The 27,769-nt window shown below is 43.4% G+C and overlaps 2 protein-coding genes across 2 annotated transcripts; both read left to right on the top strand.

Moving 5' to 3' along the window:
- The first annotated feature begins 2,606 nt into the window (after window positions 1-2,606).
- LOC115199210 (lithostathine-1-alpha-like) lies at window positions 2,607-12,777 on the top strand. The gene is made up of 4 exons (XM_029761839.1): window positions 2,607-2,690; window positions 3,256-3,294; window positions 5,930-6,217; window positions 12,362-12,777. The coding sequence occupies exons 2-4, from the start codon at window positions 3,258-3,260 to the stop codon at window positions 12,775-12,777; spliced, it is 741 nt and encodes a 246-aa protein (XP_029617699.1). The 5' UTR covers window positions 2,607-2,690; window positions 3,256-3,257.
- A 3,242-nt stretch (window positions 12,778-16,019) lies between these two features.
- Window positions 16,020-19,710, top strand: LOC115198104 (macrophage mannose receptor 1-like). Its single transcript, XM_029759788.1, has 6 exons — window positions 16,020-16,094; window positions 16,480-16,518; window positions 17,381-17,752; window positions 18,106-18,447; window positions 18,557-18,681; window positions 19,364-19,710. The coding sequence occupies exons 2-6, from the start codon at window positions 16,482-16,484 to the stop codon at window positions 19,484-19,486; spliced, it is 999 nt and encodes a 332-aa protein (XP_029615648.1). The 5' UTR covers window positions 16,020-16,094; window positions 16,480-16,481; the 3' UTR covers window positions 19,487-19,710.
- The last annotated feature ends 8,059 nt before the right edge of the window (window positions 19,711-27,769 follow it).

Raw genomic sequence — 27,769 nt, 5'->3', positions numbered from 1 at the left:
ATTAAACAAATACCCTCTGCCACGTCCTGACCAAACTACAATAACAATTAACCCTTATACTGGTCAGGACGTGACAGGGACCTTAAATGCTGCAGATCTGTGCCTCGAGATAATTCTGTCTCAGAGCTCTACGGATAATTCCTTCGACCCCATGACCTGGTTTTTGCTCTGACATGCACTGTCAACTGTGGGACCTTATATAGACAGGTGTGTGCCTTTCCAAATCATGTCCAATCAATTGAATTTACCACAGTTGAACTCCAATTAAGTACTGTAGTAGAAACATCAAGGATGATCAATTGAAACATGATTAACCTGAGCTCACTTTCGAGACTTATAGCAAAGGTCTGAATACTTATGTAAATAAGGTATTTTTTAAATATTTATTTTTATACATTTGTAGAAATTTCTAAAAACCTGTTTATGCTTTGTCATTATGGGGTAATGTGTGTAGATTGATGAGGATTAAAACACATCCATTTTAGAATGAGGATGTAACATAACAAGATGTGGAAAAAGTGAAGATGTCTTAATACTTCCCAAATGCACTGAACATAAATTAATTAGGCCCTAATCTATGGTTTTCATATGACCGGGAATACAGATATGCAACTGTTAGTCACTGATAATTGTTAGTCACAGATAACTGTTAGTCACTGTCACGTCCTGACCCTAATAAGATGTCATTTTCTACAGAAGAGTAGGTCAGGGCGTGACAGGGGGTGTTTTGGGTTTTCTATGTTTTCTATTTCTATGTTTGAGTTCTGGTTTTTCTGTTTCTATGTTGGGGTTATTTGGGTTGATCTCCAATTGGAGGCAGCTGATCCCCGTTGCCTCTGATTGGAGATCGTATTTAAGTGTTTTTTTTTTCTTCCAGTGTTTCTGGGTAATTCATTTTGAGTAGAGTGTTTCTCTGCGTCACGGTTTGTTGTTTTTGTATGTCAAGTATTAGTGTATTGCATTTCAGTTTCACGTCAAATAAAATATGTGGAACTACAAACACGCTGCATTTTGGTCCGATCCTTACGACAGCCGTGACAGTCACAGATAACTGTTAGTCACTGATAGGCCTTAGGACCTCGTCACGGTATTTTTATGCACTCAAATTAACATAAAAAAATACTATTTAATTCACTGTCCGTAGACTATACCTGTCCATACCATAACCCTGCCTCCACCATTGGGCACTCTGTTCACAATGTCGCAAACCGCTCGTCCACACCATACCATACATGGTGTCTGTGGTTGCTAGGCTGGTTGGACGTTCTGCTAAATTCTCTAAAACAATGTTGGAGGCAGCTTATGGTAGAGAATTTAACATTAAATTCTCTGGCAACAGCTCTGGTGGACATTCCTGTAGTGGACATGTCAATTGCACTCTCCTTCAAAACTTGAGACATCTGTGGAATTGTGTTGTTTGACAAAACTGCACATTTTAGAGTGGCCTTTTATTGTCCCCAGCACAAGGTGGACCTGTGTAATGATCATGCTGTTTAGTCAGCTTCTTGATATGCCACATCTGTCAGGTGGATGATTTACCTTGGCAAAGGAGAAATGCTCACTAACAGGTTTGTAAATAAATAAAACATTTTTAGAAATAAGCTTTTTTGTGCATATGAAGAATTTCTGGGATCTTTTATTTCAACTCATGAAACATGGGATCAAAAACTTTACATGTTGCGTTCATATTTTTGTTCATATTTTTGTTCAGTGTAGTTTGGTTATTATCAAGCTAGAAATGACAATGACCATAGGAGTTGCCAGACAGCACAACAGATCTGGGACCTGCAAGCTACATACTGTAACGACCACACCATACCACAAGCATCTTAGGTGTGCTGATCTAGGATCAGTTTTGCCTTTCAAATCTTAATGAATGAAATGACATGGACACTGGGGAGCGGATCCTACATTCAGAAAAAAAGTTTCCAAAAGGTTTCTTCGCCTGTATCCATATGACAACCCTTTGAATAATACCCCTTTCTGGTTCCATGTAGAACCCTTTTTCTCCAGGTAGAACCATTTTGGGTTCCATGTAGAACCCTCTGTGGAAAGAGAACCCTCTGTTTTACATGACAGAGCAATGACAGATGAGAGGGAGGGCAGAGAACCCAATGACAGAGGAGAGAGAGAGCATAGCACCCAATGACAGAGGAGAGGGAGGGCAGAGCACCCATTGACAGAGGAGAGGGAGGTCAGAGCACCCAATGACAGAGGCGAGAGAGAGCATAGCACCCAATGACAGAGGAGAGGGAGGGCAGAGCACCCAATGACAGAGGAGAGGGAGGGCAGAGAACCCAATGACAGCGGAGAGGGAGGGCAGAGAACCCAGTGACAGAGGAGTTTATTTTGATGTTCATTCCTTTTTTACCATAGCATCCCAATAATAACCTTGAGAACATTGCCTAGTTAAATAAATGTTAAATACAAAAGTAAAAAATAAATAATGATAAACATTCACATATACACAGGTACATGTATGAGCTGAGATCAGTGAGAGCTGAGACCAGGGCCGCTGGGTTCCTGCCTGTCTCTGTGGTGTACCTCCAGTCCTGTTCCAGTCAAGTGGCTTTACTTGGGAGTGTCACTCTCAGTTCAGGCCTCACTCACTCACCTGAACAATACTTGAAACCCCACCACCCTTCTCCCCCGATTGCGGAGAGAGAGAGAGAGTTACCTTCAAACAACAGGTGAGGCCATTTTGGATTTTATAATCACGTTGAAAATGTATCAACTTTATTGTAAATAAATGTATGTATAGTTTTTTTTGTGCAAATTTCAGATGTAAGTGGTGTATTTCCAAATCTCTTGGTACACAAACTCTGTTTGTGTAATATCCTCTGTCTTATATTCAAAACCTTTCATTGTGTTTTCATTGTGTTTAAAGTCAGGCAGTGTGTGACCATAGGAATCCTGTTCAGTGGATCCTGTTTCTTGACTTCATTTTAACAATACTTTATTTATTCCCAGTTTGAAGGTTCCAGTGTAGAATAATCAACCATGTGTTCTAAATCTCTGGAAACGTTATGTTGAGGTTTTTCACCACTACCCACTTCCAATACTTTAGAAACCTAACCTAACAATCACTGATTGTTCCTGTCTCTGAACAGGTGATAACCCTCTATGTGGGGAGCATTATCTTCACCTGTCCTGTCACGTCATATCAGTAAAGAAGGAGAAAGACAGTTTGCATTGGTAAAGTGTTGCAGCCTTGAAGTGCATTCATTTTAATCATATATCCTTTGAATTTCACAGTGATGGAAACGTTGTGGTATCTCACCCTGCTAATCTCAGGTCAGTTTACTGTGTGTGTGTCCCAGCAAACATGCCACATTGGGCCGATACGTCCTTGCTAATCGACTACATATTGGCCCCCAAGACACTGGCCCGATGTGGCCCAGTGTGTCCCAGTGTTGGCAGCCCATACCTGGTGAGTACAGCCTTCACTTCTCCTGAAATAAGCCACTCTTTGGATCGGCTGTCCGTATTGGACCCATTTGGTCCCCAAAATGAGTTTATGTATTGGTCCTATATGTATTGTCCACCCTATGGCAATTCATCAGTTTAATCTATTATATATCGTTTTCTAAGTATATAAACTCAGCAAAAAAAGAAACGTTCCTTTTTCAGTACCCTGTCTTTAAAAGATCATTCGTAAAAATCCAAATAACTTCACAGATCTTCATTGTAAAGGGTTTAAACACTGTTTCCCATGCTTGTTCAATGAACCATAAACAATTAATGAACATGCACTTGTGTAACGGTCGTTAAGACACTAACAGCTTACAGACAGTAGGCAATTAAGGTCACAGTTATGAGAACTTAGGATACTAAAGAGGCCTTTCTACTGACTCTGAAAAACACCAAATGAAAGATGCCCAGGGTCCCTGCTCATCTGTGTGAACGTGCCTTAGGCATGCTGCAAGGAGGCAGGAGGACTGCAGATGTGACCAGGGCAATAAACTGCAATGTCCATACTGTGAGACGCCTAAGACAGCGCTACAGGGAGACAGAACGGACAGATGATCATCCTCGCAGTGGCAGACCACGTGTAACAACACCTGCACAGGATCGGTACATCCGAACATCACACCTGCAGGACAGGTACAGGATGGCAACAACAACTGCCCAAGTTACACCAGGAATGCACAATTCCTCCATCAGTGCTCAGACTGTCCGCAGTAGGCTAAGAATGGTTGGACTGAGGGTTTGTAGGCCTGTTGTAAGGCAGGTACTCACCAGACATCACCGGCAACAACGTCGCCTATGGGCACAAACCCACAGTTGATGGACCAGACAGGACTGGCAAAAAGTGCTCTTCACTGACGAGTCGCGGTTTGTCTCACATAGGGGTGATGGTCGGATTCGCGTTCATGGTCGAAGGAATGAGCGTTACACCGAGGCCTGTACTCTGGAGTGGGATCGATTTGGAGGTGGAGGGTCCGTCATGGTCTGGGGCGGTGTGTCACAGCATCATCGGACTTGCCTTGATGTCATTGCAGGCAATCTCATTGCTGTGCGTTACAGGGAAGACATCCTCCTCCCTCATGTTTTTCTCTTCCTGCAGGCTCATCCTGACATCACCCTCCAGCATGACAATGCCACCAGCCATACTGCTCGTTCTTTGCGTGATTTCCTGCAAGACAGGAATGTCAGTGTTCTGCCATGGCCAGAGAAGAGCCCGGATCTCAATCCCATTGAGCACATCTGGGACCTGTTGGATCGGAGGGTGAGGGCTAGGGCCATTCCCCTTAGAACTGTCCGGGAACTTGCAGGTGCCTTGGAGGAAAAGTGGGGTAACATCTCACAGCAAGAACTGGCAAATCTGGTGCAGTCCATTAGGAGGAGATGCACTGCAGTACTTAATGTAGCTGAGCTAGCTGGTGGCCACACCAGATACTGACTGTTACTTTTGATTTTGACCCCCCTTTGTTCAGGGACACAGTATTACATTTCTGTTAGTCACATGTCTGTGGAACTTGTTCAGTTTATGTCTCAGTTGTTGAATCTTGTTATGTTCATAAAAATATTTACACATGTTAAATTTGCTGAAAATTAACACAGTTGATAGTGAGAGGACATTTCTTTTTTTGCTGAGATTATAATTTATTTTATCCAAGTTAAACCAAATATTGTCAATGTAATATATAACCTGTATTCTTAAATTCTGTTATTTAGGAAATGTGTCATTCATTGAGTTGTTTCTGCTGGACTTTGTGTTGTCTAGCCTGTGTTGGGTTGGTGTGGGCATGCTCTGGACTAGCCCTGGATGGGTTTGTGTGGGCTCGCCCTGGTTGAACGCTGTGGGCTTGCTGTGGGGTAGCCCTTGTTGAGCTGCTGCGGGCTTGCTGTGGGGTTAGCCTTGATGAGCTGCTGTGGGCTTGCTGTGGGGTAGCCCTTGTTGAGCTGCTGTGGGCTTGCTGTGGGGTAGCCCTTGTTGAGCTGCTGTGGGCTTGCTGTGGGGTAGCACTTGTTGAGCTGCTGTGGGTTTGCTGTGGGGTAGCCCTTGGTGAGCTGCTGTGGGCTTGCTGTAGGGTAGCCCTTGTTGAGCTGGTATGGGCTTGCTGTGGGGTGGCTTTTGTTGAGACGTTGTAGGCTTGCTGTGGGCTACCCCTTGTTGAGCTTGTACGGGCTTGCTCTGGGACAGCCCTGGTTGAGACGTTGTAGGCTTGCTGTGGGCTAAGCCTTGCTGAGCTGGTGTGGGCTTGCTGTAGGGTAGCCCTTTATGGGTTGGTGTGGACTAGCCGTGCCCACCTTGCCCATTGAATACCCACACAGGGCCCATGTGGTCATGTTTGCTGGGTGTGTGGATGGATGTAGCTGGTGTGTCTACAAACCAGGGTGTACTGTTTGTTAACAGATCCATAGATAGTGTGGTTGAGAAGTTGATGGAGAAAATGTCCCTCATGAACCATTATTCTGTTAACAGGGTTCTACACACCTTCCTCATGTCTTCATCAGTATCACTTCATTACCAACTCTATGACCTGGACTGATGCCCAGAGTTACTGCAGAGAGAACTACACTGACTTGGCTACAGTAGATGACATGGAGGACCTGAACAAGCTGATAACTAGTGTCAATAGTAGTTACTTCGTCTGGATCGGACTGAAGAAGGGAGACTCCATGAAATGGCACTGGTCTCTGGCAGACATATGTTTCTACAGAGAGGGGGAGACTGAGTTCAGAAACTGGGACACAGGGACACCCCAAAATGGTATCTGTGCTTTAATGAGTATTACAGTAAATATTAATATTGTTTTATCATATATTCATATAATTTATTACAGAATATATTAATGTTGTTTTATCACATATTAATATTGTTTAATCATATATTAATATGTTTGATTACAGTACACATTAATATTGTTTAATCATATATTAATATTGTTTAATCATGTATTAATATTTATTAATATTGTGTTAATGGCCTCTCGGTCACTACAGACACCCTGGTTTGAGTCCAGGCTGTATCACAACCTCTGTGATTGGGAGTCACATAGGGCGGCGCACAATTGGCCCAGCGTCGTCCCGGTTTGGCCGGTGTAGGTCGACATTGTAAATAAGAATTTGTTCTTAACTGACTTGCCTAGTTAAATAAAGGTTAGATAAAATTAATAATGTTTTATCATATATTAATATTGTTTAATCATATATGAATATTATTTTATCATATATAATATTTGTTTTTTTATAGGATGTGATCATATGTTACAAATCTTTAAAATTGTGCATTTTTTTAATCTCTTTTGTTTGTTTATAAATTAGAACACAGTACTTCAACTGTAGACTTGATGGCACATTTGGAATGTTAAAGACATGAATTCAGGTATTTGCAAAACACGCCTCCAAATATTAAAATTAGCCCTTCCTCTACATTATGAAGCAGCTGGGCTTGGTGTGGGGTAACCCGTGTTGGGCTTGGTGTGGGGTAACCCATGTTGGGCTTGGTGTGGGGTAACCTGTGTTGGGCTTGGTGTGGGGTAACCCGTGTTGGGCTTGGTGTGGGGTAACCCGTGTTGGGCTTGGTGTGGGGTAACCCGTGTTGGGCTTGGTGTGGGGTAACCCGTGTTGGGCTTGGTGTGGGGTAACCCGTGTTGGGCTTGGTGTGGGGTAACCCGTGTTGGGCTTGGTGTGGGGTAACCCGTGTTGGGCTTGGTGTGGGGTAACCCGTGTTGGGCTTGGTGTGGGGTAACCCGTGTTGGGCTTGGTGTGGGGTAACCCGTGTTGGGCTTGGTGTGGGGTAACCCGTGTTGGGCTTGGTGTGGGGTAACCCGTGTTGGGCTTGGTGTGGGGTAACCCGTGTTGGGATTGGTGTGGGCTAACATGTGTTGGGCTTGGTGTGGGCAAACCTGTGTTGGGCTTGGTGTGGGGTAACTGTGTTGGGCTTGGTGTGGGGTAACCTGTGTTGGGCTTGGTGTGGGGTAACCTGTGTTGGGCTTGGTGTGGGGTAACCCGTGTTGGGCTTGGTGTGGGGTAACCCGTGTTGGGCTTGGTGTGGGGTAACCCGTGTTGGGCTTGGTGTGGGGTAACCCGTGTTGGGCTTGGTGTGGGGTAACCCGTGTTGGGCTTGGTGTGGGTAACCCGTGTTGGGCTTGGTGTGGGGTAACCCGTGTTGGGCTTGGTGTGGGCTAACCTGTGCTTGGCTTGGTGTGGGCTAGCCTGAGTATGGCTGATGTGGACTACCCTGTAATGGGCTTGGTGTGGGGTAACCCGTGTTGGGCTTGGTGTGGGGTAACCCGTGTTGGGCTTGGTGTGGGCTAACCTGTGTTGGGATTGGTGTGGGCTAACATGTTTTGGGCTTGGTGTGGGCAAACCTGTGTTGGGCTTGGTGTGGGCTAGCCTGAGTATGGCTGATGTGGACTACCCTGTAATGGGCTTGGTGTGGGGTAACCTGTGTTGGGCTTGGTGTGGGCTAACCTGTGCTTGGCTTGGTGTGGGCTAGCCTTGCTGGGCTTGGTTTGGGCTAGCCTGTGTTTGGCTGGTGTGGGCTAACCTGTGTTGGGCTTGGTGTGGGGTAACCTGTGTTGGGCTTGGTGTGGGCTAACCTGTGTCGGGCTTGGTGTGGGCTAACCTGTGTTGGGCTTGTTGTAGGCTAACCTGTGTTGGGCTTGGCGTGGGGTAACCTGTGTTGGGCTTGGTGTGGGGTAACCTGTGTTGGGCTTGGTGTGGGGTAACCTGTGTTGGGCTTGGTGTGGGCTAACATGTGTTGGGCTTGGTGTGGGCTAACCTGTGTTGGGCTTGGTGTGGGTTAACCCTGTGTTGGGCTTGGTATGGGGTAACCTGTTTTGGGCTTGGTGTGGGCAAACCTGTGTTGGGCTTGGTGTGTGGTGACCTCTGTTGGGATTGGTGTGGGCTAGCCTGTGCTTGGCTGGTGTGGGCTGGCCTATGCTGGGCTTGGTTTGGGATAGCCTGTGTTTGGCTGGTGTGGGCTAACCTGTGTTGGCCTTGGTGTGGGTTAACCTGTGTTGGGCTTGGAGTGGGCTGACCTGTGTCGGGCTTGGTGTGGGCTAACCTGTGTTGGGCTTGGCGTGGGGTAACCTGTGTTGGGCTTGGTGTGGGTTAACCTGTGTTGGGCTTGGTGTGGGGTAACCTGTGTTGGGCTTGGTGTGGGCTAACCTGTGTTGGTCTTGTTGTGAGCTAACCTGTGTTGGGCTTGGTGTGGGCTAACCTGTGTTGGGCTTGGCGTTGGCTAACCTGTTTTGGGCTTGATGTGGGGTAACCTATGTTGGGCTTTGTGTGGGCTAACCTGTGTTGTGCTTGGTATGGGCTAACCTGTGTTGGGGTGTTGTGGGGTAGCCTGTGTTGGGCTTGGTGTGGGGCAACCTGTGTTGGGCTTGGTGTGGGCTAACCTGTGTTGGGCTAGTGTGGGCTAGCTTGTGTTGGGCTGGTGTGGGGTAGCCTGTGTTGGGCTTGGTGTGGGCTAACCTGTGTTGGGCTTGGTGTGGGGTAACCTGTGTTGGTCTTGTCTTGTTTTGAACTAACCTGTGTTGGGCTTAGTGTGGGCTAACCTGTGTTGGGCTTGGCATGAGCTAACCTGTTTTGGGCTTGATGTGGGGTAACCTGTGTTGGGCTTTGTGTGGGCTGACCTGTGTTGTGCTTGGTATGGTCTAACCTGTGATGGGCTTGGTGTGGGGTAACCTGTGTTGGGCTTGGTGTGGGCTAACCTGTGTTGGGCTAGTGTGGGCTAGCCTGTGTTGGGCTGGTGTGGGGTAGCCTGTGTTTGGGTGATGTGGGCTAGCCTGTGTTGGGCTGGTTTGGGCTAACATGTGCTGGGCTTGGTGTGGGCTAACATGTGCTGAGCTTGGTGTAGGCTAACCAGTGTTGGGCTTGCTGTGGGCTAGCCTGTGTTGGGCTGGCGTGGGGTAACCTGTGTTGGGCTTGGTGTGGGCTAACCTGTGTTGGGCTTGGTGTGGGCTAACCTGTGTTGGGCTTGGTGTGGAGTAACCTGTGTTGGGCTTTGTGTGGGCTAACTTGTGTTGGGCTTGGTGTGGGGTAACCTGTGTCGGGCTTGGTGTGGGCTGACCTGTGTTGAGCTTGGTGTGGGCTAGCCTGTGTTGGGCTTGGCGTGGTGTAACCTCTGTTGGGCTTGGTGTGGGCTAACCTGTGTTGGGCTTGGTGTGGGCTAACCTGTGTTGGGCTTGGTGTGGGGTAACCTGTGTTGGGCTTGGTGTGGGGTAACCTGTGTTGGGCTTGGTGTGGGGTAACCTGTGTTGGGCTTGGTGTGGGCTAACCTGTGTTGGGCTTGGTGTGGGCTAGCCTGTGTTGGGCTGGTGTGGGCTAGCCTGTGTTGAGCTGGTGTGTCTAGCCTGTGTTTGGCTGGTGCGGGCTTGCTTATGTTTGGCTGTTGCGTCTAGCATGTGATGGGCTGGTTAGGGCTTGGTGTGGGCTAGACTGTGTTGGTTGGGCTGGTTAGGGCTTGATGTGGGCTAGCCTGTGTTGGGCTGGTTAGGGCTTGATGTGGGCTAGCCTGTGTTGGGCTTGGTGAGGGCTAACTCCTGACCACCTTGCTACCAAATACCCAGATGAGGCCAATGGGGTCATGTTTTCTGGGTAGGCTCAAATCAAATCTAATTTTATTGGTCACATACACGTGTTTCTCTCTGGTGAGAGAGAGGTTTCTGTTCTTCCTTAAACTATTCAGTTTCTGTAAATGGCATGGGATCAGGAATAGAGTTTTAATTTTCATCCTAAAACAGACGGGCTCAGGCCGGGCAGGGCCTGAATTTCTGAGTATTGAATGGGGCCAGGCCGGTTCTGAGCTTGAACAAAGAACAACAGAGCAATGCTACAGTATGCGTGTCACTAAAGCCACATGTTAGCAGACAGTTGCTTAGCATACACAAATGACAAACAAAGTAGCCTTCCACCACCTTCCATGTTACGCCACAACCACAGTACAATGCCACCTTCTGTAGACAACATCTGTGTAGGTGCAAGGAGTCACTAGGCTCTCTGGTGAGAGAGAGGTGTTCCTTCTTACCTTAAATTATTCATTTTCTGTAAATGGCTTGGAATCATGAATAAATGCCATCTCACTGGTTGCCCATGGTAAAATAAAGCACATTGGACTGAAAAAGAAAGTTGACATGAATAAGACTTTTCAGGAGGATTTAGGGGATGTCTTGGAAGTTTTTAATGTACAAGCACCTAAATGATTGTCATGTTAGTTTTGGTTGATATCCAACATGGTGGCCCACTGTCTGGCTTGGAACTGTGTGGAAAGAGCCTTTTCCCTCTCCTTAGAAAAACCTCATAGACACTCACATGCACACGCACACACACAGACACATGAAGGCTGACAGGCTTCTACTTGTGTGATGGTGGCTAACACATCTGATTGGCTGTCTGATTGGTATTGAGTCTGTTCCTGTTTTTATGTTCCTTCGGTGCATGTCATTTCCTGCTCTCCAGTCAAACCACAAAGCAACTCTCAAAGCACTAAGGAATCCCATTCATTTCCAGTAGTGACATCATTTAGATGATTTAGGGCCCTAAGCATTGACCCCATGAGAACCTGCTCATCTCACTCCTACCTGCCTCTCAACCTCCCCATGTTCAGCTACAGACCTGATAAAAACCAGTAACAAAGGGATGGTGAATTTGATACGATGCTGTTGATATAGCTTTTATAGTCATTCAATACAAAGTAGTAGTTTTTTTCAAAAAGAATTGAATATAGAAAGTAGAACTCTCTCTCTCTCTCTTTCTCTCTCACTCTTTCTATCCATATGCTGTATTTGCCTTCACTATCTTTATGCAAACTATGTTGACCTCAATGGAAGAGATCATGATAACAGAAACCTGACAGGACCTATTTAACATCACGGACAGCGATGCTCACCACTAAAGGGACTGTTAGCCTAACAACAACAACAACATAGACAGAGTTCAGGCTATTTATTATGAAAGCAAAAGAGACACACAGACACACAGACAAATACACAGTTTTGTATTTGCTATCCTTGTGGGGAAGAAATAATTGATTCCCATCCAAAATCCTATTCTCCCCAAACCCTAAATCTAACCCTACATTTTAACAGTAACCCTAAACCTAATTGTAAACTCTAAACTGAACCCCAAACCCATAACCCTAAAACTATACCAAACCCTAACTCCTAATCTCAGGTCAGTTCAAGATGTGTGTGTGTGTGTGTGTGTGTGTGTGTGTGTGTGTGTCTGCTTACACAATTTGGTGTACAAAGTGCAAAGGTGCATAGATGAGTGTGGTTGGGGGTGAACGGTTGCTGGATAAAATGTCTGTCATGAATCATTATTCACTTAACAGGGTTGTACACACCTTCCTCATGTCTTCATCAGTATCACTCCATTACCAACTATATGACCTGGACTGATGCCCAGAGTTACTGCAGAGAGAATTACACTGATCTGGCTACAGTAGATGACATGGAGGACCTGAACAGGCTGATTACCAGTCCCAATGATTATAAATTATGTTACTGGATCGGACTGAAGAAGGGAGACTCAATGAAGTGGCACTGGTCTCTGGCAGGCAGATGTATCTACAGAGAGGGTGAGACTGAGTTCAGAAACTGGGACACTGGGACACCCCAAAATGGCAACTGTGCTTTAATGAGTACAGCTGGGCTGTGGAACAACACCTCCTGTGATGACCAGCATCACTTCATCTGTTATGATGGTGAGTGTTACATACTAATGATGAAGCCTGTTCTAAGTGCTGGGGCTGCCATTGAGTTGAAACATAGACTCATGATAGCTTTAAGTTGTTAATCAGTTATTGATCTGTTATTAAATCAATGAGAACATGTACTATAGATGATCACAAGATTATGTTTCATTGGAATTTTATATTGATTATTAAATTTGACTTTTGCAGAAAAACAAGACACCAACCTAACATACGTCTTAATTCAGGAAAACAAGACCTGGATAGATGCTCAGAGTTACTGCAGACAGCATCACACAGACCTGGTCAGTGTGAGGAACCAGACTGAGAACACAGAGATAGATCAGAAGATATCACTGAGGGGACTTCCTGTGTGGATCGGTCTGTTTCTAGACTCCTGGATATGGTCAGACCAGAGTGACTCCTCATTCAGAAACTGGTGGTCAGGATGGCTTTCAACAGATCAGAGATACAACTGCACTATGGTGCATTCTAATCCTTCTTCTCCAAATCATGCTAAATTGAGAAATTATCCCTGTGATAACACCTTTCCTTTCATCTGCTATGGTAAATTGCCATATTCTCCACCGAATCTACCTGATATTGTGATGACAGGAGAACTCTAATGTTGCCCCCATGATTAACTACTGTCATTGTGGGATTTTATTCTCTTCTTGGCATAGCTGTGGAGACCACAACTGCCCCCCTGCCCACACCCACAACAACGACTACCCCCCTGCCCACAACTAACCCCCTGCCCACGAACACGACTACCCCCCTGCCCACAACCACAACTACCCCCCTGCCCACAACTAACCCCCTGCCCACAACCACGACTACCCCCCTTCCCACCACCATGACTACCCCCCTGCCCAGAACCACGACTACCTCAACTGAAGAGAAAGGTGGTGAGAGTGAAGATGACCCCAAAGGATCAAAATCTGAACCTCAGTGATCCTGCTGTTCAGGACACCATCTTACAAGAGGTGAGTTTCACCCTGTTCATGAAGAACCAACTCAGTAATAATACAAACTGTACAGACCTCTTCTCTGGTCTGGGTCCTAGTCTGTTGTGCGTGACCCTCCTCTCTGATCTGGGTTCTAGTCTGTTGTGGATGACTTTTTCTCCTGGCTGTGACCCCACTCTCCGAAGGTGTCTCAGGGAGAGTGGGATATGCAAAAAAGACATTTCCAATTCACACACTTGTCCATGTGTTAAATTGTGACAACTGCTCCCACTCTTCTCACCTGGCGCTCGAGGGCGCCTGTATCCCCAGCATTACGCACTCCTGCCACCATAATTACGCACTCCTGCATTCCCCCGTCAGGCGCATCAGCAATTATTGGACTCACCTGGACTTATGTCACCTCTGTCATTACCTCCCCTATATCTGTCTGGTCCCCTGCTCTGTTCCCTGCTCCAGCAGTGATTGTCGTCTGTCTTTAATACCAGTGTGCTGACGCTTTTCCTGTCTTGTTCCATGTTTGTTCCTAATTAAATGTTGACTCCCGGTACCTGCTTCTCGACTCCAGCGTCGGTCTTACAGAAACAGGACAAATATAAGCCTCATCTCCTCATAGAGTCAAAGGGTTGAAGTGAAGAACGTCTCAGTATAGCAGGAAGGAATGGTAGTTGTAGATCTTCAGAATGACTATTAGAGTGAAATATTGTGGGTTTCTGTATGTGTGTGTTTCTCCAGATAAGGAACAAGCTGAAGGAGCAGGGGTTACCTGCAGACACCAAAGTGACGTGGAAAAAGCAGCCTGATGGGAAGGTCTTCCTCAAGGAGAAAGAGGAGCCTCCCAAGACAGAAGAGGAGGAGAAGAAGATGATGAAGAGGATGATGACAAAGCGTGAACTCTAATTATGTAAAAATGTTCTCCTAACATTTCTCTTTCTATTTACTTGAATAATCTGTACTGGTCTAGATTTATATTGTTTTATCATTAATTAATATTATTTAATCGTATATTAGTATTGTTTTGTCACTGGATGTGATCTTTAGTTCCAAATCTTTAACATTGTTCATTGTTTGAATCTCTTTTGTTAGTTTATATATTAGAACATAGTTTTTCTTCAACTGTAGACTTGATGGTTCATTTGGAATGTTAATAAATAACATGATGTGTGATAGTGAGAGATGCTCTTTATCCTCAGTCATTATAGACACTATTCAGACTTGAGATCTGATCACTGGAATTTATGTGCATTGACATCAATGACTCAGGTGAAAGTCCCAGTTGCAAGCACAGATCTCATGTCAGATTACCATTTCAACAGCTCTGTATTTCTGTATTGGACGTTAATTTAGATTTCAAGAAATAATCTCTCATTTCTCAACAAGGTTTTATATGAATTAAACTACACATTTTTTATGACCAAATAAAGGTTTAAAATGTTGTAGGGTACATTTGGTTCATAATTCAATTATATGTTAGTCTTTAAGACCCATCACAACCACCAAACAGGTGTCAACTGTAACCATGACCTGCTGACCAACGGTTTGCATTTGAAAAAGACTGAAGTTGTGCATCAATTCACAGTCAATGAAAGAGGAGAGAGAGAGTGCAGAACACCCAATGACAGAGGAGAGTGAGGTCAGAGCACCCAATGACAGGGGGAGGGAGGGAAGATTACCCAATGACAGAAGAGAAGGAGGGCAGAGCCCCCAGTGACAGAGGGAAAGGAGGGAAGAGCACCCAATGACAACGGCGAGTGATGGCAGATCACCCAATGACAGAGGAGAGTGAGCATAGAGCACCAAATGACAGAGGAGAGGGAGGTCAGAGAACCCAGTGACATAGGAGAGGGAGGTCAGAGCAACCAATGACAGAGGAGAGGGAGGTCAGAACACCCAATGACAGAGGAGTGGGAGAGCAGAGCACCCAATGACAGAGGAGAGGGAGGTCAGAGCACCCAATGACAGAGGAGAGGGAGAGCAGAGCACCCAATGACAGAGGAGAGGGAGGTCAGAGCACCCAATGACAGTGGAGAGGGAGACATCAGGACCATCAGGACCACCTGCTCTCTCCATGACAGTTACCAGTCATTCACCAGTCAGCAGATATCAACCCAACTGATAATGAGGGATGAGATGGAACAAGCTATTTGGAGTGGAGATCCACTACCAGCCTACTTGACACAACTGAGTGAAGCATTGGTGTTGACTTTGGCAGCATCCCTGTGGAACGCTTTTGACACCTTGTAGAGTTCATGCCTCGACGAATTGAGGCTGTTTTGAGGGCAACTGAAGGTGTTCCTAATGTTTTGTACACTCAGTGTATATTTTTACCATAACATCACCATTTCCCCTGAATAACATTCAAATATAAACAGGTTGAAAATCCCAATATGTCTTAAAAAACACATTTTCAGAGAGTGAGAGCTGAGACCAGGTCCACTGGGTTCCTGCCTGTCTCTGTGGTGTACCTCCAGTACTTTTACAGTCAAGTGGCTTTACCTGGGAGAGTCACTATCAAATCAGGCCTCACTCTCTCACCTGAACAATTCTTGAACCACTCAACCCTTTTCTGTACAATGAGGCAATTTCTGGGTAATAGACTAGACTAGAGGAGTGGGTTATCTACTTTGAATCAAGATCACCATCACATGCAAATGTTCTGTATAGCCTCTCTAACTGTTTCCTTCTCTGGTTCTGTCCAATCCCTTATCCAGTGTGATGAATGTTACATCACAGTTTTGTTTTAAATTGAGATGAATAACAAATTCAAGCAAATGAGGAGCAGTGTAAGGTTTATATAGGGACAAACATGGGATGACATACACACAGTAGGAGAGACAGAGACACAGAAAGGGGAGAGAGTAATATAGCGAGAGATAAAGAGACAGAGACAGAGAGAGATAAAGAGGGAGAGAGAGAGAGAGAGAGACAGAGCGAGACAGAGACAGAGACAGAGTAAGTGAGTTTTCTTCAATTACCAGGTAAGGCCATTTTGGATTGTAGAATCATGTTGTAAATATAACATATTTTATTATAGAGAAATGTTTATTATATTTCTAAGATGTTTTTTTTATTCCCAGTTTTGAAGGTTCCAGTGTAGAATAATCAACCATGTGTTCTAACTCTCTGGAAACGTTATGTTGAGGTTTTTCACCACTACCCACTTCCAATACTTTAGAAACCTAACCTAACAATCACTGATTGTTCCTGTCTCTGAACAGGTGATAACCCTCTATGTGGGGAGCATTATCTTCACCTGTCCTGTCACGTCATATCAGTAAAGAAGGAGAAAGACAGTTTGCATTGGTAAAGTGTTGCAACCTTGAAGTGCATTCATTTTAATCATATATCCTTTAAATTTCACAGTGATGGAAACGTTGTGGTATCTCACCCTGCTAATCTCAGGTCAGTTTACTGTGTGTGTGTCTCAGCAATACCTCCTTGCTAATCGGCTCCATATTATCCCCAATACATTGGCCCAGTGCTGGCAGCTCATATCTGATGAGGACAGCCTTCACTGTTCCTGTAATAAACTGACTTCTTGGATCGGCTGTCCGTATTGGGCCCATTTGGTCCCCAAAATGATCTCGATGACCACCTTATGGCAATTTATCAGTTATATCTCTTAAGTATAGGCATGTATTTATATATCATTTATTTAGTACAAGTTAAATCAAATATTGCTAAAGTAATGAATAAATTGTAATATTTATGAGCCCTAATTTCTGTTAGGTGTTTTCACATATGGTCCTGTTTAAAATAACTGATCTCAGTCCTGTTTAAAGTGAACTGGTGTAAAAGAGAGCAACATAACTCAGTTCTCTTTGTATTCACTCTGCCCCTGGATTTGAATGAGGACTCAACTATTTTGCTTGTTCACTTCACCTATTTTGTGGACAGTCCTCTTTGCATTCACACTTCTGTGTTTAGAAAGGAACCAAGATCTTTTTCCAACATTCACTCAATGCACCCTGGGATTTTACAAAGTGCAGGACAAGCCATTCAATCAGAATGTGTTATTAGACAGCTAGATAAACAGACTTACATTTTGGAAGATAATAGATATAGACATAATCATTATAATCAGAAGAGACTATTAACATGGATGTAGGTGTGTATGTGTGTGTGTGTGTGTGTGTGTGTGTGTGTGTGTGTGTGTGTGTGTGTGTGTGTGTGTACTTTATGTTAACAGATCCATAGATAGTGTGGTTGGGGTTGAGAAGTTTCTGGAGAAAATGTCCCTCATGAACCATTATTCTGTTAACAGGGTTCTACACACCTTCCTCATGTCTTCATCAGTATCACTTCATTAACAACTATATGACCTGGACTGATGCCCAGAGTTACTGCAGAGCACATTACACTGATCTGGCTACAGTAGATGACATGGAGGACCTGAACAGGCTGATTACCAGTGTCGGTGTTTCTAAATACTGGTTATGGATCGGACTGAAGAAGGGAGACTCAATGAAGTGGCACTGGTCTCTGGCAGGCAGACGTTTCTACAGAGAGGGGGAGACTGAGTTCAGAAACTGGGACACTGGGACGCCCCAAAATGGTAACTGTGCTTTAAAGAGTAAAGCTGGGCTGTGGAACAACACCTCCTGTGATGACCAGCATCACTTCATCTGTTATGATGGTGAGTGTTTACATGCTAATGATGGTCCTGTGTGGCTCAGTTGGTAGAGCATGGTGTTTGCAACACCAGGGTTGTGGGTTTGATTCCCACGGGGGACCAGTACGGAGAAAAAAATGTATGAAATGTATGTATTCACTGCTGTAAGTTGCTCTGGATAAGAGTGTCTGCTAAATTACTAAAATGTAAATGAAGCCTGTTCTAAGTGCTGGGGCTGCCAGTGAGCTGAGACATAGACTCATGATAGCTTTAAGTTATTGATCTGTTATCAAATCAATGAGAACATGTACTATAGATGATCAGTAGATTATATTTCAATGGATATTTGTATTGATTATTACATTTGACTTTTGCAGGAAAACAAGGCACCAACCTAACATACGTCTTAATTCAGGAGAACAAGACCTGGATAGATGCTCAGAGTTACTGCAGACAGCATCACACAGACCTGGTCAGTGTGAGGAACCAGACTGAGAACACAGAGATAGATCAGAAGATATCACTGAGGGGACTTCCTGTGTGGATCGGTCTGTTTCTAGACTCCTGGATATGGTCAGACCAGAGTGACTCCTCATTCAGAAACTGGTGGCCAGGACATCCTTCAACAGATCAGAGTTGCAACTGCACTCTGATGTTTTCTGAAAAAACTGAATGGATAAATGATCTCTGTGACAACACCAATTATTTCATCTGCTATGGTAAGTTACCATATTCTCCACCTGATCTACCTGATATTATGATGACAGGGGAACTCTAATGTTGCCCAATGATTCACTACTGTCATTGTGGGATTGTATTATCTTGTAGACCCAGCTGTGGAGAACCCTGAGAAACCTCAACTGAAGAGACAGGTGGTGAGAATGAAGATGACCCCAAAGGATCAAAATCTGAACCTCAGTGATCCTGCTGTTCAGGACGCCATCTTACAAGAGGTGAGTTTCACCCTGTTCATGAAGAACCAACTCAGTAATAATACAAACTGTAGAGACCTCTTCTCTGGTCTGGGTCCTAGTCTGTTGTGGATGACCTCTTCTCTGGTCTGGGTCCTAGTCTGTTGTGGATGTCCTCCTCTCTGGTCTGGGTCCTAGTCTGTTGTGGATGACCTCCTCTCTGGTCTGGGTCCTAGTCTGTTGTGGATGTCCTCCTCTCTGGTCTAAGTCCTAGTCTGTTGTGGATGTCCTCCTGTCTGGTCTGGGTTCTAGTCTGTTTGTGGACGACCTTCTATCCTGGCCATGACCCCGCTCTCCAAGAGTATCTCAGAGAGAGTGGGAAATCCAAAAACACATTACCAATTCACACATGTATATTAAAACACACTTGTACATGTGTGAAATATTGAAATCAAATCAAATCTCATTTTTCTCAAACACGTGGTTAGCAGATGTTATTGCGAGTGTGTGAAATGCTTGTGCTCTAGTTCCGACAGTGCAACTATATTTAACAACTAATCTAACAATTCCACAACAACTACCTAATACACACAAATCTAAGTAAAGGGATGGAATGAGAATATGTACATATAAATATATGGATGAGACATGACCGACCGGTATAGACGAGATGCAATAGATGGTATAAAAGTGTGGGTCTCTGTGTGTCTTTGTGTTTCTCCAGATAAGGAACAAGCTGAAGGAGCAGGGGTTACCTGCAGACACCAAAGTGACATGGAAAAAGCAGCCTGATGGGAAGGTCTTCCACAAGGAGGAAGAGGGGTCTCCCAATAACGAAGAGGATTAGAAGAAGATGAAGAGAATGATGACAAAGAGAGAACTCTAATTATGTAAAATGTTCTCCAAACATTTCTCTTTTTTATTTACATTAATAATCTGTACTGGTATGTATTTTCTGAACCTAATTAAATGTGTTTTATTTGTCATTGTTGTATTTGTCACTGGTCTCAGATCTGTTTGTTTTATTAAGTAAATTGTTTAATTATAAACATTAATAGTGTTTTATCATGAGATGTTTTCTTGATTATTTTCTTGACTTGGTTGGTTTATAACAGGTAGTGATCTCAAGATAGACATCTCAAGATAGACATCATATCTGTAAATTACTTATCTGTAGTTTTGTTATTATACAGTGCTGTGAAAAAGTATTTGCCTCCTTTCTAATTCTCTCATCTTTGACATATTTTTGATGCTAAATGTTATCTGATCTTCAAAGAAAACAGAATATTAGATGAAGGGACCATTTTCATGTAGACTGCTCGTTTCAAGTCCTGCCACAACATCTCAATTTGGATTAGTTCTGGAATTTGACCAGGTAATTTCAAAACTTCAAATATGTTTATTTTTAACCATTTTCATGAAGACTTGATTGTGTGTTTTGGATCATTGTCCAGCTTCGTGACCCAGCTGCTCTTCAGCTTCAGCTGACAGACTGATGGCCTGTCATTCTCCTGTAGAATTTTCTGATACTGAGCAGAACTCATGGTTCCTTCAACTAACTTTTTGGACTAGATGGGTCGCATTGTGTCTGATGAAAACCAAACACTGCATTCCACAGTAAAAAACTTCATATCAATTGTCAAGCATGGTGGTGGTAGTGTGATGGTTTGGGTATGATTGCTGAGTTAAAGCAGTTCTGTATGCAATAGGTGGCCAAAATTCCTCCACAGCAATTTGAGAGACTGATCAACAACTACAGGAAGCCTTTGGTTGCAGTCATTAGAGCTAAAGGTGGAACAACCAGTTATTGAGTGTAAAGGGGCAATTACTTTTCACACAGGGGAATTGGGTGTTGCATAACTTTGTTAATTAAAGAGATAAAATAAGTATAAATATATTTTGTTATTTGTAAACTCAAGTTCACTTTATCTAATATTAGGTTTTGGTTGAAGATCTGATAACATTCAGTATCAAAAATATGCAAAAATAGAGAAAATCAGAAAGGGGGCAAATACTTTTTCACAGCACTGTAAGTATCAATGTGTTTTTCTAACTGGAATGTAACTTTCTTTCATTGAAAATGTATTTAGACCATAGTTTACATACTGCATAGCCAATGTAGTCTCAGCATGTTTTTTATTTGTTAATGAAGATGTATTTTCTGATGATCAAATAAATACTTGTTGCAGATTGACAGTATAGGTGTAGAGTTGTGATTCATCAAGTTTCAACTTAATATTATTTTAATGTTTATTTTACACATTTCTCCTTAATGATAAAGACATCTAGACATAATGTGTAATCAACTCCTCTCTTCAGGACTCTGATACACTGGTACCAGTTAGAACTATGTCCTGCTGACCAGAGATTTAGTTACATTTTACATAACTTCCTCAAACCAGACAGAGGGGAACTTTCCAACATCAAGCCAGACCCAGCATATTTCCTGGAACACACAATGATGTGACATCAGTAATGAACCTGGTCTCAGATCTGTTTGTGGCCTCTTGCCAACTCTCATGTGTGTTGTGGTGCTGTGTGGCTCAGTTTGTAGAGCATGGTGCTTTCAACACCAGGATTGTTGGTTTGTTTCCCCTTAGGCCACAAATATGGAAAACGTATGCTTGACTTCTTCTGGATGAAAGGTTATATTATATTTTATATTATGGTCTGCAGTGCATTCGGGAAAGAATTCAGACCCCTTGATTTTATCCACATTTTGCTACTTTACAGCCTTATTCTAAAATGGATTAAATCGTTTTTTTCCCCTCATCAATCTACACACAATACCACATAATCACAAAGCAAAAACAGGTTTTTAGAATTTTTGGCAAATGTATTACAAATAAAAATTGAAATATTAGATTTACGTAAGTATTCAGACACTTTACTCAGTACTTTGTTGAAGCACCTTTAGCAGTGATTACAGCCTCGAGTCTTCTTGGAATTGATGCTACAAGCTTGGCACACCTGTATTTGGGGAGTTTCTCCCATTCTTCTCTGCAGATCCTCTAAAATCTCTGGCAGGTTGGACGGAAGCGTCGCTGCACAAGTATTTCAAGTCTCTCCAGAGATGTTTGATCGGTTTGAGTTCCGGCATCTGGCTGGACCACTCAAGGACATTCAGAGACATATCCCGAAGCCCTCCTGCGTTGTCTTGGCTGTCTGCTTAGGGTTGTTGACCTGTTGTAAGATGAACTTTCGCCCCCAGTCTGAGGTCTTGAGCGCTCTGGAGCAGGTTTTCATTAAGGATCTCTCTGTACTTTGCTCGGTTCATCTTTCCCTCGATCCTGACTAGGCTTTCACAGTCCCTGCCACTGAAAAACATCCCCACAGCATGATGCTGCCACCACCATGCTTCACCGTAGGTATGGTGCCAGGTTTCCTCCAGACGTGACGGTTGGCATTCAAGCCAAAGAGCTCAATCTTGGTTTCATCAGACCAGAGAATCTTGTTTCTCATGGTCTGAGAGTCTTTATGTGCCTTTTGGCATACTTCAAGCATGCTGTCATGTGCCTTTTGCAGAGGAGTGGCTTCCGTCTGGCCATTCTACCGTTAAGGCCTGATTGGTGGAGTGCTGCAGAGATGGTTGTCCTTCTGGAATTTTCTCCCATCTCCACAGAGAAACTCTAGAGCTCTGTCAGAGTGACCATCGGGTTCTTGGTCACCTCCCTGACCAAGGCCCTTCTCCCCCGATTGCTCAGTTTTGCCCGGCGGCCAGCTCTAGGAAGAGTCTTGGTGGTTCAAAACTTCTTCCATTTAAGAATAATTGAGGCCACTGTGTTCTTGGGGACCTTAAATGCTGCAGAAATATTTTGGTACCCTTCCCCAGATCTGTGCCTCGAGATAATCCTGGCTAAGAGTTCTATTGATAATTCCTTCGACCCCATGACCTGTTTTTTTCGCTCTGACATGCACTGCCAATTGTGGGACCTTATATAGACAGGTGTGTGCCTTTCCAAATCATGTCCAATCAATAGAATTTTCCACAGTTGACCTCCAATCATTACTGTAGTAGAAACATCAAGGATGATCAATTGAAACAGGATTAATCTGAGCTCAGTGTCGAGTCTTATAGCAAAGGGTCTGAATACTTATGTAAATAAGGTATTTTTTTAATTTTAATTTTTATACATTTGTAGAAATGTCTAAAAACCTGTTTATGCTTTGTCATTATGGGGTATTGTGTGTAGATTGATGAGGATAAAAAGAATACCCATTTTAGAATGAAGATGTAACATAACAAAATGAGGAAAAGTTGAAGATGTCTTAATACTTTCCCCGAATACACTGAACATAAATTAATTAGGCCCTAATCTATGGTTTTCACATGACCGGGAATCCAGATATGCAACTGTTAGTCGCAGATAACTGTTAGTCACAGATAACTGTTAGTGACAGATAACTGTTAGTCACAGATAACTGTTAGTCACAGATAGGCCTTAGGACCTCGTCACAGTATTTTCATGGACTCAAATTAACATAAAAAAAAATACTATTTAATTCACTGTCCGTAGACTATACCTGTCCATACCATAACCCTACCTCCACCATGGGGTCACTCTGTTCACAATGTTGCAAACCGCTCATCCACACCACACCATACATGGTGTCTGTGGTTGCTAGGCTGGTTGGACGTTCTGCTAAAATCTCTAAAACAATGTTGGAGGCAGCTTATGGTAGAGAAATTAACATTTAATTCTCTGGCAACAGCTCTGGTGGACACTGAGCATGTCAATTGCACACTCCTTCAAAACTTGAGACATCTGTGGAGTTGTTTTGTGTGACAAAACGGCACACTTTAGAGTGGCCTTTTATTGTCCCCAGCACAAGGTGGACCTGTGTAATGATCATGCTGTTTAGTCAGCTTCTTGATATGCCACACCTGTCAGGTGGATGGTTTATCTTGGCAAAGGAGAAATTCTCACTAACAGGTTTGTAAATAAATAAAACATTTTTAGAAATAAGCTTTTTTTGTGCTTATGAAGAATTTCTGGGATCTTTTATTTCAGCTCATGAAACATGGGATCAAAAACTTTTACGTGTTGCGTTCATATATTTGTTCATATTTTTGTTCATATTTTTGTTCAGTGTAGTTTGGTTATTATCAAGCTAGAAATGACAATGACCATAGGAGTTGCCAGACAGCACAACAGATTTGGGACCTGCAAGCTACATACTGTAACTACCACACCATACCACAAGCATCTTAGGTGTGCTGATCTAGGATCAGTTTTGCCTTTCAGAACATAATGAATGAAATGACATGGACACTGGGGAGCGGATCCTACATTCAGAAAAAAAGGTTCCAAAAGGGTTCTTCGACTGTATCCATATGACAACACTTTGAATAATAACCCTTTTGGGTTCCATGTAGAACCCTCTGTGGAAAGGGTTTTACATTACAGTGCAATGACAGAGGAGAGGGAGGTCAGAGAACCCAATGACAGAGAAGAGGGAGGTCAGAGCACCCAATAACAGAGGAGAGGGAGGTCAGAGAACCAAATGACAGAGGAGAGGGAGGGTAGAGCACCCAATGACAGAGGAGAGGGAGGGTAGAGCACCCAATGTCAGAGGAGAGGGAGGGCAGAGACCCAATGACAGAGGAGAGGGAGATCAGAGCACCCAATGACAGAGGAGAGGGAGGGCACAGCACCCAATGACAGAGGAGAGGGAGGTCAGAGCACCCAGTGACAGAGGAGAGGGAGGGCAGAGCACCCAATGACTGACGAGTTTATGTTGATCTTAATTCCTTTTTACCATAGCAACCCAATAATAAGCTTGAGAACATTGCCTAGTTAAATAAAGGTTAAATAAAAATGTAAAAAATAAACAATTACAAACATTCACATATACACAGGTACACACATATTCACATATACACAGGCCGTGCTGCTGCTCCCTTTTCAACTGTTCTGCCTGCGGCTATGGAACCCTGACCTGTTCACCGGACATGCTACCTTGTCCCGGACCTGCTGTTTTCAACTCTCTAGAGACAGCAGGAGCGGTAGAGATACTCTCAATGATCGGCTATGAAAAGCCAACTGACATTTACTCTTGAGGTGCTGACCTGTTACACCCTCGACAACTGTGAATATTATTATTTGACCATGCTGGTCATTTATGAACATTTGAACATCTTGGCCTTGTGCTGTTATAATCTCCACCCGGCACAGCCAGAAGAGGTCTGGCCACCCCTCATAGCCTGGTTCCTCTCTAAGTTTCTTCCTAGGTTTTGGCCTTCTAGAGAAAAAGCAGCCTGATGGGAAGGTCTTCCACAAGGAGGAAGAGGGGTCTCCCAATAAAGAAGAGGAGGAGAAGAAGATGAAGAGAATGATGACAAAGAGAGAACTGTAATTATGTAAAATGTTCTCCTAACATTTCTCTTTTTTATTTACATTAATAATCTGTACTGGTATGTATTTTCTGAACCTTATTAAATGTGTTTTATTTGTCATTGTTGTATTTGTGTCACAACTGTCGTCATGGAGAGAAGAAGTGGACCAAAATGCAGCAGAGTTAGTGTTCAGCATCATTTAATTCAAAAAAAGATCACTGGAACACTACAAAACAAGAAAATACCGACAGCTCAACAGTACTGACAGCATAACACACTGAACAGAAACAATTACCCACAACCCCAAAGAAAAACACACACTCCTATATAGGACTCCCAATCAAAGGCAACTCAACACACCTGCCTTCAATTGGGAGTCCTAATCACCAACACAACCATTCACACACACACAAAAACCCTGCCACAAACTGACCAAAACTAATCCAATTGCTCCCTCTGCTGGTCAGGATGTGACAATTTGTCACTGGTCTCAGATCTGTTTGTTTGATTAAATAAATTGTTTAATTATAAACATTAATAGTGTTTTATCATGAGATGTTTTCTTGATTATTTTCTTGACTTGGTTGGTTTATTACAGGTAGTGATCTCAAGATAGACTTTTAACACATCATATCTGTAAATTACTTATCTGTAGTTTTGTTATTATACAGTGCTGTGAAAAAGTATTTGCCTCCTTTCTAATTCTCTCATCTTTGACATATTTTTGATGCTAAATGTTATCTGATCTTCAAAGAAAACAGAATATTAGATGAAGGGACCATTTTCATGTAGACTGCTCGTTTCAAGTCCTGCCACAACATCTCAATTTGGATTAGTTCTGGAATTTGACCAGGTAATTTCAAAACTTCAAATATGTTTCTTTTTAATCATTTTCATGAAGACTTGACTGTGTGTTTTGGATCATTGTCCGTCTTCGTGACCCAGCTGCTCTTCAGCTTCATCTGACAGACTGATGGCCTGTCATTCTCCTGTAGAATTTTCTAATACTGAGCAGAACTCATGGTTCCTTCAACTAACTTTTTGGACTAGATGGGTCGCATTGTGTCTGATGAAAACCAAACACTGCATTCCACAGAAAAAACTTCATATCAATTGTCAAGCATGGTGGTGGTAGTGTGATGGTTTGGGAATGATTGCTGAGTTAAAGCAGTTCTGTATGCAATAGGGGGCCAAAATTCCTCCGCAGCAATGTGAGAGACTGATCAACAACTACAGGAAGCCTTTGGTTGCAGTCATTAGAGCTAAAGGTGGAACAACCAGTTATTGAGTGTAAAGGGGCAATTACTTTTCACACAGGGGAATTGGGTGTTGCATACATTTGTTAATTAAATAGATCAAATAAGTATAAATATATTTTGTTATTTGTAAACTCAAGTTCACTTTATCTAATATTAGGTTTTGGTTGAATATCTGATAACATTCAGTATCAAAAATATGCAAAAATAGAGAAAATCAGAAAGGGGGCAAATACTTTTTCACAGCACTGTAAGTATCAATGTGTTTTTCTAATTGGAATGTAACTTTCTTTAATTGAAAATGTATTTAGACCATAGTTTACATACTGCATAGCCAATGTAGTCTCAGCATGTTTTTTATTGGTTAATGAAGATGTCTTTTCTGATGATCAAATAAATACTTGTTGCAGATTGACAGTATAGGTCTAGAGTTGTGATTCTTGAAGTTTCAACTTTATATTATTTTAATGTTTATTTTACACATTTTACCTTAGTGATAAAGACATCTAGACATAATGTGTAATCAACTCCTCTCTTCAGGACTCTGATACACTGGTACCAGGTAGAACCATGTCCTGCTGACCAGAGATTTAGTTACGTTTTACATAACTTCCTCAAATTAGACAGAGGGGAACTTTACCACATCCAGCCAGACCCAGGATATTTCCTGGAACACACAATGATGTGACATCAGTAATGAACCTGGTCTCAGATCTGTTTGTGGCCTCTTGCCAACTGTCATGTGTGTTGTGGTGCTGTGTGGCTCAGTTTGTAGAGCATGGTGCTTTCAACACCAGGATTGTTGGTTTGCTTCCCCCCGAGGCCACCAACATAGACATTTACGTTACATTTACGTCATTTAGCAGACACTCTTATCCAGAGCAACTTACAAATTGGTGCATTCACCTTATGATATCCAGTGGAACAACCACTTTACAATAGTGCATCTATATCTTTTTGTGGGGTGAGGGTGGGGGGGGGGGGGGGTAGAAGGATTACTTAATCCTATCCCAGGTATTCATTTACATTTACATTTAAGTCATTTAGCAGACGCTCTTATCCAGAGCGACTTACAAATTGGTGCATTCACCTATAATATCCAGTAGAACAAACACTTTACAATAGTGCATCTAAATCCTTTAAAGGGGGGGGGTTAGAAGGATTACTTTATCCTATCCCAGGTATTCCTTAAAGAGGTGGGGTTTCAGGTGTCTCCGGAAGGTGGTGATTGACTCCGCTGTCCTGGCGTCGTGAGGGAGCTTGTTCCACCATTGGGGTGCCAGAGCAGCGAACAGTTTTGACTGGGCTGAGTGGGAACTGTGCTTCCGCAGAGGTAGGGAGGCGAGCAGGCCAGTGGTGGATGAACGCAGTGCCCTTCTTTGGGTGTAGGGACTGATCAGAGCCTGAAGGTACGGAGGTGCCATTCCCTCACAGCTCCGCAGGCAAGCACCATGGTCTTGTAGCAGATGCGAGCTTCAACTGGAAGCCAGTGGAGTGTGCGGAGGAGCGGGGTGACGTGAGAGAACTTGGGAAGGTT

The sequence above is a fragment of the Salmo trutta genome, chromosome 8 (assembly GCF_901001165.1).
Source record: "Salmo trutta chromosome 8, fSalTru1.1, whole genome shotgun sequence".
Classification (NCBI taxonomy): Eukaryota; Metazoa; Chordata; class Actinopteri; order Salmoniformes; family Salmonidae; genus Salmo; species Salmo trutta.
This window is presented reverse-complemented; position numbering and strand designations above follow the sequence as displayed.

Bases quoted from the DNA above. Each gene is read 5' to 3' on its own strand.
- LOC115199210 (XM_029761839.1), top strand. From the start codon at position 3,258: ATGGAAACGTTGTGGTATCTCACCCTGCTAATCTCAG. The intron at 3,295-5,929 runs GTCAGTTTACTG...TTCTGTTAACAG, and splicing joins TCTCACCCTGCTAATCTCAG to GGTTCTACACACCTTCCTCA. The intron at 6,218-12,361 runs GTATCTGTGCTT...TGACTTTTGCAG, and splicing joins CACAGGGACACCCCAAAATG to AAAAACAAGACACCAACCTA.
- LOC115198104 (XM_029759788.1), top strand. From the start codon at position 16,482: ATGGAAACGTTGTGGTATCTCACCCTGCTAATCTCAG. The intron at 17,753-18,105 runs GTGAGTGTTTAC...TGACTTTTGCAG, and splicing joins TCACTTCATCTGTTATGATG to GAAAACAAGGCACCAACCTA. The intron at 18,682-19,363 runs GTGAGTTTCACC...GTGTTTCTCCAG, and splicing joins AGGACGCCATCTTACAAGAG to ATAAGGAACAAGCTGAAGGA.